Source organism: Dermacentor andersoni, chromosome 4 (assembly GCF_023375885.2).
Source record: "Dermacentor andersoni chromosome 4, qqDerAnde1_hic_scaffold, whole genome shotgun sequence".
In the NCBI taxonomy this organism is placed as follows: Eukaryota; Metazoa; Arthropoda; class Arachnida; order Ixodida; family Ixodidae; genus Dermacentor; species Dermacentor andersoni.
In genome coordinates, this window is record NC_092817.1 from 194,165,755 (window position 1) to 194,178,736 (window position 12,982).

General features: G+C 46.1%; 1 protein-coding gene across 4 annotated transcripts in view; it reads left to right on the top strand.

Annotated features, from left to right (window-relative positions):
• Window positions 1–12,982, top strand: part of LOC126530566 (uncharacterized) — a 35,617-nt gene that overhangs the window by 22,123 nt on the left and 512 nt on the right. For 3 of the 4 annotated variants that reach the window (XM_050177831.3, XM_072288002.1, XM_072288003.1), the window contains one exon: window positions 211–265. In XM_050177831.3, the coding sequence (XP_050033788.1) occupies window positions 211–265 (55 nt within the window). Of the gene's footprint in view, window positions 1–210; window positions 266–4,986; window positions 5,024–12,982 lie in introns of all 4 variants that reach the window. The other variant, XM_072288004.1, reaches the window with a different exon arrangement.

Below are 12,982 nucleotides of genomic sequence, written 5' to 3' on the forward strand. Positions count from 1 at the left end.
CAGACAACCTCTACTCTTGATAACTATGCTGTGCTGCACATCAACCCATTGTGCTGAATTTCTACCCCCATCTCTGCAGGCTTGTCTTTGCCAGACCTGCAGAGATGGGGGTGGAAACGGTAGAGCGGTAGCATATGCTAAGCTCAACGTGCTGTGTTCTGTTGCATAGTCAACAAACGTCTGATGTGGTTGCCGTGCCATTTTGTTCAGGTCGTCGAGCCGCCGCCGCAGCTGGACTCGCACACCTTCGCCACGTGACAGCCGGGTGAGTGTCAAGGGGCAGGGGCAGTTCTGGCAGTTCACAAATTTATTTTCTTGTTTTTAGGTTCTTTGTGTTTGCAAACAATTTTGTTTTCTAGCTGTGAAGGCACAATCTGATTTTTTTTAGGTGGCCCGTTACTGCTCTAGCTAGCTTGTGTTAGTGCCCAATGTTGCACAAGAGCAGCACCAGGCATGATACGTGGATTTTTCAGCCAATCGACTGACCTCTAAAATTTAGCACAGAGGTGGAATTTTAGGATGTACACAGCTTTGAGCAGTTAAACCTCAATATAATGAAGTAGGCAATTTGCTTCGTTATATTGAAATTTCGTTGTGTTGAAATTCATCCTTTTATGCAAATAGGTACAGTCGCCGATCAGTTTTTCTTAAACGAAAAGGAGCTGCAGAAGTTTCCTAATTATCGCGCACTCAAAAAAAGTTTATTTGAATAAGACAACAATTCATTGTGATAAATTTGGGAGTCGACAACGAATGATAGTTTCGTGCCACGTCGACAATATCTTCACATAGACGGTATTAATTAAGCAAAGCCAGCCATGCTTTTGTATGCACTCCACCCCTGCAGCTGATAGTGGGCAGCGTCTCCTGCACTGGAACGACGCTATCGGGAAAAGTGCCGGCAGCGGGGAGCAAATGCTTTGTCTGCCTCTCGCTCCAACAGGTCCCCGAAACTCAAGATTACAAAACCTTCAATACTAAACACTCTGGAAGATGGCTCACATGATGCCACGCTGTCTCGTCTCCCCTCGCGCGCACGTGGCACTTGTGCATGAAGCCACCATCTTTCTCATCCTTGCACGTTTTCACTCGCACCTAAAGCTCAAAGTGCGTGTGGCACTATGGGATCTTATCGCGCTTGACATGATGCGGCTTCACTTTGGCAGTCGCTCTTGTCCCACCCCATGCGATTTGAGAGGTGCGTTTGCAAGCAGCCACTTGTAATTCAATCATTTGACCATCTGCGTCCACAGAAGTTTCCATTTATTGTCTTGGCATTCCTTTGCTGTTGAAGCAAATTCTCATTACAGTGGAATCTCGATAAATGGAAATCTCTTAAACGGAACACTATGCTCATGGTTCGTTGGCTTTGTATTTATGCAATTGTATTCAGCTTTGTCCATCGGTAAATAGAACTCCTGATTAACAAAACCGATTTCCCTGGTCCCTTGAGGGTCTGTTTAAAGTCTACTATATATTGAAATCGCATACAGACACACTTCATTATATTTAGGGGGGAGGCTACCCTGGAGACCGAACTGTCTTATTTTTTTAAGATATCCACATGAAACTTTCAGGGTACGTTCACACCACCGAACTATGAGGAACTGCAAAGTTTCATGAAGATATGCTTATTAGTTCCAGAGTTATTGAGGTCTAACTAGGTGATTCATGTGTATGCCTGAGGAAGAGCCTGGAGAAATGCCAGGACATCGTAGGAAGCAGAAATTCACTGTGATGATCCCTTGATAGATATCCCAGGGGGCTAAAGAGCCCTTTTCTTTAATTTCCCCTCCAAAAATTTTTAAGACAACTTTGAATTTGATGTAGCCAGTAATGACCACATTCATCAAAAATTAATTGCTTATTATAAATAAACTGCACCAGCTTTAAAAAAAAAGAAGCCTGTTACCCCCTGGCAATCTCATTCGGGATCAGAATAAATAAAACTGCATACAAATCTGAAGAGCGGTTCTTGAGATATCGCCTTCCCCAGTACCACTACTAGCGAAAAAATCCATTCCGAGAAAACAGGCTTTAAAGTTGAACCCATGTGTTTCTTTATTAGAAAGCTCCTGCGGAGCTTCTAATTAGCTCTTGCGGCTCCAGGCACGCTCAGTGTGTCGCATTTTCGACTGGCGACAGCCGAAAGCACAGTTCCGCTGCTGAAAAGCATCTACGCAGTTGGCACTCGCTGCAGGAGATCGGAAGTTCGATGCTCGTACAAGACGCATATCGCGCTCTCGTGCAGCGAAGAACTAGCGGAAAAAAAAGCTGAGCAAATAATCTAAAAGATAGCGCAAGGCAATGAGCAGCGCGCAAGCTCCTGTTGAGGCGGACGAAGCAAGGGGCAACAGCGACGCGAGCGCGGCATCAAAGGGAGCAGCCGCCGCCGCCCGCGCAGCAGCCAATGGCAGGCGCGCTTTAGCCCGCGAGATTTCGATGCGCTGCTCCGGCCAATCAACGCTCCGCATCACATCGCTGGGAAACGCCAATAGCGCCTCAACCGCGCCGACGATGCCATTTCGCAAGGCGGCAAAACAGAGACAAAGAAACCACGGTCAAAACGACACAAAGATGGCGAGGGCAGGCCACATGGGCCGGGAATGGCGCGCGCGTGAAGTTTGACTTCATTTCAGCATTTGAACGCGTTTTTTGGGCTGCGGTGGCCTCAAAAGTAGCGTTATTTTTGGTGCTTTATGGTTGAATTAGGTGCTGATAATTACGGAACAGGTAGTTTATGAGACGTACAACCCAAAAGTATGTCTTTTCAAAAATCGTCTTTTTCGTGGTTTTTCGGTTTTCAAGGGCCGCGTCCCCCCTTAAGGCTCTAATTCTATGGTGTTCTATGGACAAGCGGTTATGAAAAGTTAATACAGTCAACAACCGATTTTTCGGACCCTCTAGGGAACGTAAAAACCTCCAAAAATTCAGGCAGTCCAATAAATTAATGCATGCAAAAAAACGCACCTTCTTTATTTTTTTCTCGGATCTAGAGGGTAAAGGGCAAAGTACCCAGCTTCCGAAACCCTGCCAAAGCATCAGTGAAGTGGCTATAAAAAGAGGCATTCAAAAACTGTGTATGCAGCCGAGTGCCGGTTTATTATGTACATGTGCATCGTCGGGCAGCCGGTGTTACTGCTGCAGTGGCTTGAAGAACTTGTTGATTGTTGTTTGGACGGCGTTCCGGTTGCATGCGATCATATTCGCCTCGATCTGAGCAAGGGTCATGTCCGATGAAAGAGTCAACAGTGCTCGCGTCAACTGTCTACTTAGGAATGCGGAACTCCTTGCTCACGTCAGCCTGCGATCGGCCGCTCACGACTTGCTTAATAATGGCGGCTTTCTTCTCCATCGTTAACCGACGGTACTGCTTTCCGCGCTTCGATGCCATCGGCGAAGACGGAGTGGGAGCCATTGAAGGCAAGCGAAATCCTCAAGTTGCGAACAGTGGAGTTAGCTGACGAGCGTCGAAGCACCTAGGCCTAGCGCCGCAGAGCACACTTGACACAACAGCACAACCACACACCATGCCAGCCAAAACGTGGCCTGCGCAAACAAAAGAAATGGCGCCGCTCTGCAAACTTCGTCGGAGGCAGAAGTGCCGCAATGAACATAGCCAGCGTGGCCAGACCAAATCGGTGTGTGACTGCTAGATTCGGCTAGTTCAAAACGGTGATATGCTTCGGCTGCAAGTTGATTTCCTTCGCAAGGGCGCTGCGCAAGAAGCCAAAGGACCTTCCGTCGCGTCAAAAAGTCTGGAAAATTGGACAGCGGGGGGTTTGAGCATCCGAAACTTCAGATATCCTTATACATTGATTCTATGGGGCTCGTGGCTGTGCCGCGAAGACGTCTGAAATATCAGGCATGTCTGAAAATTTGGGCGTCCGAAAATTCAGTCGTTGACTGTACTTCATTATAGTGAAGTTTGTTATTTTGAGGTTTAACTGTTACCAACGTTAGCTGGATTACTTTCCTGAAGTGTGCATGTCATCTGCTGCATTGCCAAGTTGGGGGATGTTGAATTTGCAGAAACAGAACTGTAGTGCCACTTCGCTCTGTAATAGCAAAATGCACCATACACCATAATTTGCCCCGACAGTGACACGTGAATGCAGTGCTTTGGCAAAATGAAATCTCTCCTTATTTTTCTAAAGCTGCCATGTGCACGCATGCGAACTACTGAAGGGCAGAGCAGCACACACTACGGCCGTGCAATGCTCAGAGAGGTCCCGAGTAGGCTGTGTAGCGTCACCATTGTGGCACCCAGCAGCGGTGACAAACCTACTGCAGCATACTCGATAAAGTGTGAATGTCTTGCATACGTAAAGAAATCGCATTCTCCTCACTGCAAATGCTCTGTGCATGGTTGTGTTTGCAGTTTGCATGTGCTAATAACATCAAACTTAAAAACAGCAGCCATGGTTTTCCTTCTGTGGTGCACATTCTTATGGTGACTTTGCTGTTGCTCTCGTCAGTTGCCAGTAAATAATGAAATAAGCTTTCACTTCCTCTGAGCCCACCTGAAATAATTTCTCTGGCCAATTGGAAATTCGAGCTTTTATAGGCCTGGTTTCACGTGTCGGCATAGAAACGTTAGTGGAGTGTCTTGTCTATAAGGTTTGACACCTGGCACGAGATGGTGCAGTGGCTACAATTGTTTTCTAGTATGCTAAACTAAAAGCCTTCAATTTATGCACATAAAGCTATGCAAAACTTGTTTTTTAATCATGTATAGGGCCCATATGCTGTTCTAAAACTGTCAGTCAAATGACTTGCTAGGTGCAAAAGTTCGCCTTTTTGTTGTTTTGGAAGCCTGGGTGAAACAGAAGGGCTCTCAAAATGTATTCATTGACTCTCCGTATTTCACTACGATTCTTCAAGTGTCTAAACATTGTGTAATTGAAGTGTGCATTTTATTTCTTCGAAAGAATTATTTCTACGTGTTAAACTGAAGCATCCTTGTGTTGCCATACCGCGTTTCAGATGAGGGCGAAGTAAGCTACGCGACGCCATAAATGAGGTAAGCATAGTGTCTTGTTAAACATAGTGAGAAAATATAGTGAAAGGATAGGAAATGCACGTGTGGCATGGAGTTGGCAGACCTGCCAACTCTGCAGAATTTCTTTTTCTGCAATCTTAGCTTCACTTTACGATTCTATGAAAGTTGCGTCAAGCTTTATAACATTCCATTTGCGAATAAATTTCCGCTCAATGGTCTCCCAACCTTCCATTGGAAGTCTGGTGGTGAGAGGGCGCCATCAGGTTGCTTGCTTCGAGCAAGTTTATGTAGGCAAGTCTGAAGTAGACGAAATTGGGAACAGCAGAGTTGCCGTAAAGTCTGGGATCTAAAAAATATTGTGTTGCTTTCAATGCCTGCTGTTAAGTTTGCTGTTACTTTTGTCTTGCGTCTAAACACAGATACTCGGTAATAAAGGGTCTATCCTACTTACTAGAATCTAATGTGCACTTTTTTTAAAATATAAAACGGGTCTAAGAATTGCGTGCACGTTAGAATAGAGTACGACGCTCAATCTGCAGTACCGTCGCCATTTCAAAATGGCTGCCTCATATGCGCTTCGAGCCTAGCTGCTGTCACTTCTTCCATGGGCTGTAGTGCTTGTGCTTAAGTTAGTCTGCCAGCTGTCTTCTCATTTTCTACATTTGCTCTATCAGCACGAAAGTGTGCAGACTGCAAAGGCACACAGAGTTCATCATGATGCTGCAATTAAAGGGAAAGTGATCACATGTGGGGAGACTGACTTAAATCGGGCTGCATCAGGAGTGCTTGGAGTTTCCGAAACTTGCATGTGGGACTGGCGCAAACGGAAGGGGACGCGTTCTACTACTCCGGCGGCGGCTGCGTATGGCGCAGCCTTTAACTTGAAAGCAATCTGTGATGGGGACAGAGTCTACATATGCTGTGCTCTTGCTGCTTAGTTCGCATTGAAGCGTGAGGCAACGTGAAGGTCAATTCGCTCGCTGCTGTTACCGACTAAGATGTGTTCATGTTTGCTTCTGCACGCGTGACACCTTGTTAACACCTTGGTAACATGCTTGTTAATTTAGTGAGTAGGCAAATGTTTGCAAGGTTATACAGCCAATAAAACCACTATCCTTAGTTTTTACAGCTGTCCACTAATTTGCTATTGCAATCAATGCTTCGTATTTTGGGCAAAACTGCATTTTTATTCATCGTAACATCAGTGTATTGAGACTGAATCTTTGCTTTTCCAAATCAGAGAAAGTTGTATTCCTGTATGAAACAAAGGTGTGCATGGTAGTGTATTATTTTTTAGGCCACGGAAAACGGATGCATCTTACAATCTAGTAAATACGATATGTATCCCTCTAAGAGTGCGTGTGCTCAGGGCAAACTATAAATGCTTGCTGTTTTCTGTTCTACCTGCTTTGGCATCATGTCTGAGATTTTACACATCTCTAGTTTTTAGGTTGGCAGGTTTAAGCTTAGGTTGGAAAAGTCTGGTACTAAATCTGAATCAAGTCGCATGTGACATCCATTATGATGACCAGATTTTATGTAGTGTCAGTAGCTCGAAAGTAGCAGTTGAAATTACATCCACGTGTGATGCATTGTGTTAACACAGTGGACAATTTATGCCAGATTGTTGGAGTAAGGGAGATTTAAATTGCTGCCTCTAGTACTAACATGGTGCATTTCGATAGGGCATCACTCTGCAACAGCACACTCTTCCGGCACCCTTTTGGTCTCGTTCAGCTTGCATTTCTGGAATTATTTTTTACTCGCTTAGCCACCTGTGGACGCTTTGAAGGCGTAAGAAAAGCTGTTTCGCACATTGTGATTAGCCACTTTGAGCGCATGATCGCAATGCCACTGTCTGGTTGACATAAGTGCTGGATTAACTTCGTGTGCCGCCATTTTGTTTGGGTCACTGGGACCGTGCCACCATTTTCAGCAAGCTGCTGCACTATGAGGTCGAGAGATGGACATGAATTTTGCCGTGTCTGCTGGGGCAAAGAAGTTGCGTACACTAAATCAGTTTGGGCAGAAGGGAAGAAAGACAACGATGCATGTAGACAACACGGCATTGTCGTGAATTGTGACAGACGCAGGGCAGGCAGCCATTGTTTGCGGAGCGCCACCCGATAACGTCGCCGACTATACCAGAGTCCGAGAACGTTTGCATTGCTGACGTTGGTAGCGTGGGGGATAGATTCGGCGCTGGGATCAAGGGGATAGTGCAGGAGGTGCATGCCTGGGAGCAGGCCACGTCTGAATGGTTAGTATCAACGCCGGCAACTGCACGGAAGATTGACTAGGTGACGCGAAAGCAGTGGTCACGGAAGCGGCAGCCATGTTCGCCATTGTCAACCTTCACCCCATTAACAATCTTTTGAGGCTTGCATGTTGCCACTTGTCCAAAAAAAAAGGAAGCTAGTTCGTGGCAATTGTGATTACGGTCTAATTGTGAAACTGCCGGTGCTATGGTAACTGCGGCAAGGTCATGACTTGTGGAGCTCGTGTCATGTGGAGACTTTAAAAAAGTGCAACCTTTTGTAAATAAATACAGGGCTTGTACGTAAAGTAATGAGACTGCCTGCTGCACACAACGCTGCAGTTGCCGATAGCACATTCCGCAGAGGTGGGGTTTGTGCTTGGGGTTCTAAGCTAAGTAACGCACCGGGCAGCAGTCGCATTCAAGCTCTGGCACAGTGAGGTCTTGAATTGGCGCAACAGCTGTTAACGAGTTTTTGTGATGGCAGAAAACGGCAAAAATGGAGTGTTTGCTGGAGCAGCGCTACGTGATTAAATTTTGCTTTTGCCTGGGCTTTCCTTAATTAAGGAAGCTGACAAAGACAACCCCCTGTCAAGGCCGAGGTTTTCCAGTGGTTTGGTGAGTTCCAAGAATGGGCGGGAGACCCTTGAAGGTGAAGACGTGGAGCGATCTGGATGCCCTTCGAGTGGTTTCGACGAAAGTGTGGCCCAAGTAAAAAATCACCTGGACTACGACAGTCATTTAAGTGTCGGTATAATTGCCAAAGGCCTCAACGTGTGCAGAAGAACAGTTCACAGAATCATTTCTGAAAATTTGAACATGTGGAAGGTTCGTTCGAAATTGGTGCCAAAAGTGTCGAGTGACGAACAAAACCGACGAGTTGGGGTTTGCCGTGAGATATTGGTGCAGTTCGAAAGTGAACGGGACTTTTTCGACAGCTTAACAGACGACGAATCATGGGTGTTCCAGTATGTCCCCGAAACCAAGCGCCAAAAGTTCGGAGTTGGACACGGGGAACTAACCGCACCCCAAGAAAGCAAGAAAGTCGAAGTTCAAGGAAAAGACTATGTTCATTGTCTTTTCTGACAAATGGGTGGTCCACAAAGAATTTGTACCAAAGCGGGCAGATCCAAAACCGCGAGCTCGAGGATCATATGGTTCCCCGCGCACGTCACCACGGAAGGCGACGCGCTCCCGAAGCTAAACGAGACGTTGCACCGGACGGCGCGAGACATGACCCGCCGCGCCGAACAGGGCAACGCCTCTCGCACGCTAGCGAACGCTGGACAGGCTCACCAGATACGACATAACCAGTGCATATTTGAATGCGAGAAGGATATACCCACTACAGAGTCCCAAATTGAACAGGTGGCAGGCCGTCACCTGGCAACAACTCCAGACGAACACTTTCCCTAATCCGTTCCGTCTGAAACGTATCTTCCCAGATAAGCATCAGGACGACACATGCAAATTGTGCCAGGAAGGACCAGCAACACTCAAACACATGCTGTGGGAGTGCAATGTAGTTATAGGAGGGATGGCAGTTACTCTGGAGACCTTGTCGTCGAGGTGGGCTGCCGCTCTGCGCAGCTCAGACCTCAGAATCCAGACGTGGGCAGTCCAGCAAGCCCGTGAGGCGGCGTTGAGGCAGGGCCTTGACGTTCCCTTGTGGGAGACCCGAGCCCGGGTCGCGTTAAACCTTGCCGGACGTACAAGAAAGTTCTATCCATCCGGGACAAACCATCAACGCGGTGTTCTACAAAGAAGTCGTTGAGCACCTTCACAGAGCCGTCAGACGGAAACAACAGCACGTAATTTAACACTCACTTTTACTCCATGCAATTCTTTTTCAAAAAAAAAAAAAAGAGAAAGGCCGAGGCATTGTTAACATGTCAAGGAAACTCTTAACGATTGGTGTTCTGGAGCTTGCAATACTGCAATATGTATACATTGAAACTAAGAAATCAACGGGGATTTCTGAAAAATTCGTTAATATGGAAAGTTCGTTAATGTGGTGTTCATAGTAACGAGCATTCACTACTTTAATAGCTGCTAAGCAGTGGCTTAGCACTGCGATGTTGCGCTGCTAAGCTGGAGGTTGCGGAAGCGAATCCCAGCCGCAGCAGCCACATTTCTAGGGCAGCGCAGTGCAAGAACGCCCGTGTCTCATGATGCATTAGGGGTACGTTAAAGATCCCCTAGTGGTAAAAAGTATTCCAGGCTCCCCCACTACAGCGGGACTCACAATCAAATCGTGGTTTTGGCACGTGGAACCCCAGAATTCTATAGTTATTAACACGAAAATTTTTACTTTGTTGACTTTGGATGTATTGATCTCGAGTTAGGATTTCACTCTTGAAAGCTCAAAATGCCATAAAGTTTGTTGAAATGGGTCTATAACATTAGTTGTTGCTTTACTTCACACAGTTCTCATTCCAGATTATTATAATGTGTTGATTAACTTTGTAATCCTAAGTTTAGAAAGATATCTTCCACAAATGTAGAACATGAAATGCTTTGCAGTGCAGTCCACTTATAACGAGTCGACTTAAGAGTATGAGCTTATGCATTAGGGCAGTATATATTTATTTATTTACATATACTGCAGCCCAAATATAGGGCTACAGTAGGAGTGGGAACATTATACATTACTATACATTACACATTAAAAGCATACGTATACGCAAAAAGATCAATGATCAAAAAGAAGAGCCTTACATGTTAGCAAAGTGCTTACCAGTGGTAGCTATAAAAATTTTTAGTGATAGTGAACGGATGTTACCAGATAGAGAATTCCGAAGCTCTATTGTACATGGAAAAAAACTACTTGAATATGTCAGTACGAGCATAAATAGGTGTTACGTTCAAGGTGTGGAAGTTACGGATACAACTTGCGTTAGTACATGTGATACAGTTAGCCAGAAAGACCAGAAGTGGTGTTACTTTTTGCATGTAAATGCTTTAAGGCTTCCATGTCATAATGTGAAAGTTATCACATGGCAGAGAATGACTCTATTCTGTTTATCCTATATAATGGTCAAAATTATGCCTTGTGGATGGCGCTTCCCGTGCAGAATAATGATGGCATTTGCATTGCTAAGTTCCCCTTAAGGGGGGAGGCTACCCTGGAGACCGAACTTCTTTATTTTTTAAGATATCCAGAAACTTTCAGGGTACGTTCACACCACCGAACTATGAGGAACTGCGAAGTTTCATGCAGATATGTTTATTAGTTCCAGAGTTATTGAGGTCTAACTAGGTGATTCATGTATATGCCTGAGGAAGAGCCTGGAGAAATGCCAGGACATCGTAGGAAGCTAAAATTGACTGTGATGATCCCTTGATAGGTGTCCCAGGGGGCTAAAGAGCCCTTTTCTTTAATTTTCCCTCCAAAAATTTTTAAGACAACTTTGAATTTGATGTAGCCAGTAATGACCACATTCATTAAAAAATTAATTGCGTATTATAAATTAACTGCAAAAGCTTTCAAAAAAAGAAGCCTGTTACCCCCTGGCAAAGTCATTCAGGAACAGAATAAAAAAAACTGCATACAAATCTGAAGAGCGGTTCTTGAGATATCGCCTTCCCCAGTACCACTACTAGCGAAAAAATCCATTCCGAGAAAACAGGCTTTAAAGTTGAACCCATGTGTTTCTTTATTAGAAAGCTCCTGCGGAGCTTCTAATTAGCTCTTGCGGCTCCAGGCACACTCAGTGTGTCGCATTTTCGACTGGCGACAGCCGAAAGCACAGTTCCGCTGCTGAAAAGCATCTACGCAGTTGGCACTCGCTGCAGGAGATCGGAAGTTCGATGCTTGTACAAGACTCGTGTCGCGCTCCCGTACACCGAACATCTGCACTGTCTTGGGCTTTGCTGGCATCGCGTGTAGCGAAGAACTAGCGGGAAGAAAAAAAACACAGCTAAGCAAATAATCTCAAAGATAGCACAAGGCGATGAGCACCTCGCAAGCTGATGTTGAGGCGGACGGAGCAAGGGGCAACAACGACGCGAGCGCGGCGGGTGCGGCATCAAAGGGAGCACCCGCCGCCGCCCGCGCAGCAGCCAATGGCAGGCGCGCTTTAGCCCACGGGGTTTGAACGCGCTGCTCCGGCCAATAGCACCTCAACCGCGCCGACGATGCCATTTTGCAAGGCGGCAAAATCGAGACAAGGAATTCACGGTCAAAACGACACGAAGATGACGTGGGCAAGCCACATGGGCCGGGAATGGCACGCACGCGAAGTTTGACTTCATTTCGGCATTTGCGCGTGTTTTGTGGGTCGCAGTGGCCTCAAAAGTAGCGGTCTTTTTTTGGTACTTTACGGTTGAATTAGGGGCTGATAATTACAGAACAGGTAGTTTATGAGACATACAACCCAAGAATATGGTTTTTCAAAAGTCGACTATTTCGCGATTTTTCGCTTTTCAAGGGCCACATCCCCCCTTAAATGAACGATGCCGAGACGGGGCAGAAGGTTCGCCTACGTGAGTTCGTATCTGCTGCCATTACCACGCAGCACGTCCCGCCCACGCACCTATTGCAAGATCCACGGAGAGCATCACGAGTTGGCGCAGTGCACCACAAGATGACGCCAGCCACGTCGCTATGAAACTATGCTTCGCACGTAGAGAGAGGAGAAAAGATGCACAAAACGAAGCGGCGCCTGCCCTTTCTACTCTCTCAAGTGTGTAAATGTGCCGCACAAGCAGCCCCGAAGCAGCAGACAGGCCAGTTACTAGAAGATGGTGCCAACAAAGTGCAAAGCTGTGTTGCTTGAGACAAAGCTGCAAGCTTTGCAAGTGCGAGCCCGTGCAGGAGCACCGCGATAATGACTGGGTACCTTTTGCAAACACAGCCAAGATGCCACAATAGCAGATTTCGTTCAGTACAACATGCAAGGAGCCCATATTTTTTGCTTTTTTCTGTCAGAATATAGCTCGAGATGGTGACTTCAATTGCTATTGCAGCCAAAACATTGGCCCAAGATGTAGGAAACTTGGTTAGCACATGTGCTAAACTAAAGGAGTACGGGGGGGGGGGGGGCGAGGTTGCTCAGGTGGCAGGGAGTCAGACCCTGCGCTTTGGTCCTGTATGACCAATGTAAAAAGTTGAACAATGTTTAGTTTCGGATGCTGCATGGTGTGTTGCTCGATTTAATTTTTTAAGACACAATGTGCACATTGGTGCAGACATGGAGGCCATGAGCAATTTTTCTATTTACGTTGTCAACTATTTCCCCCCCCCCCCTCCTTTTTTTTTTTCTTAGGCATTTTCGTGCCGTAAGCATGGCGTACGACCACTATTAATTTGTTTAGAATATAGCTCTTAGGCAGCCGTTCCTGCATTGAGTGTCGGTGTAACTGAGCGAATGCAGGGCGCAGCGGGGGATGAAAGACGGCGATAGCGAAGAGCACGAGGGTGCAACGGAAACATAAGGTGGAAGGCTGAGGAGAGGGTCATGGCCAACTGTCAGTGGCACCAGTTTTGGTGAATGTTCAAAGCTCTGAAAAGCTAAAATCGGTTCTGAAGCCCCAAATCTCAGTTGTAAAAGTGCAACATGAATTTCCACGTCTTTTGTAGATGGAGTCAAGTCAAATCACTAAGAGAAGTCCAGCCAACATTATTAGGGGGTGGTAACTTTGGTGCCATGTTTGAAGTGCTTCTAATGCGCATTTCCGCATGAAATTTGAAGTATACAAGGGGTAGAAACATAGATCAACAA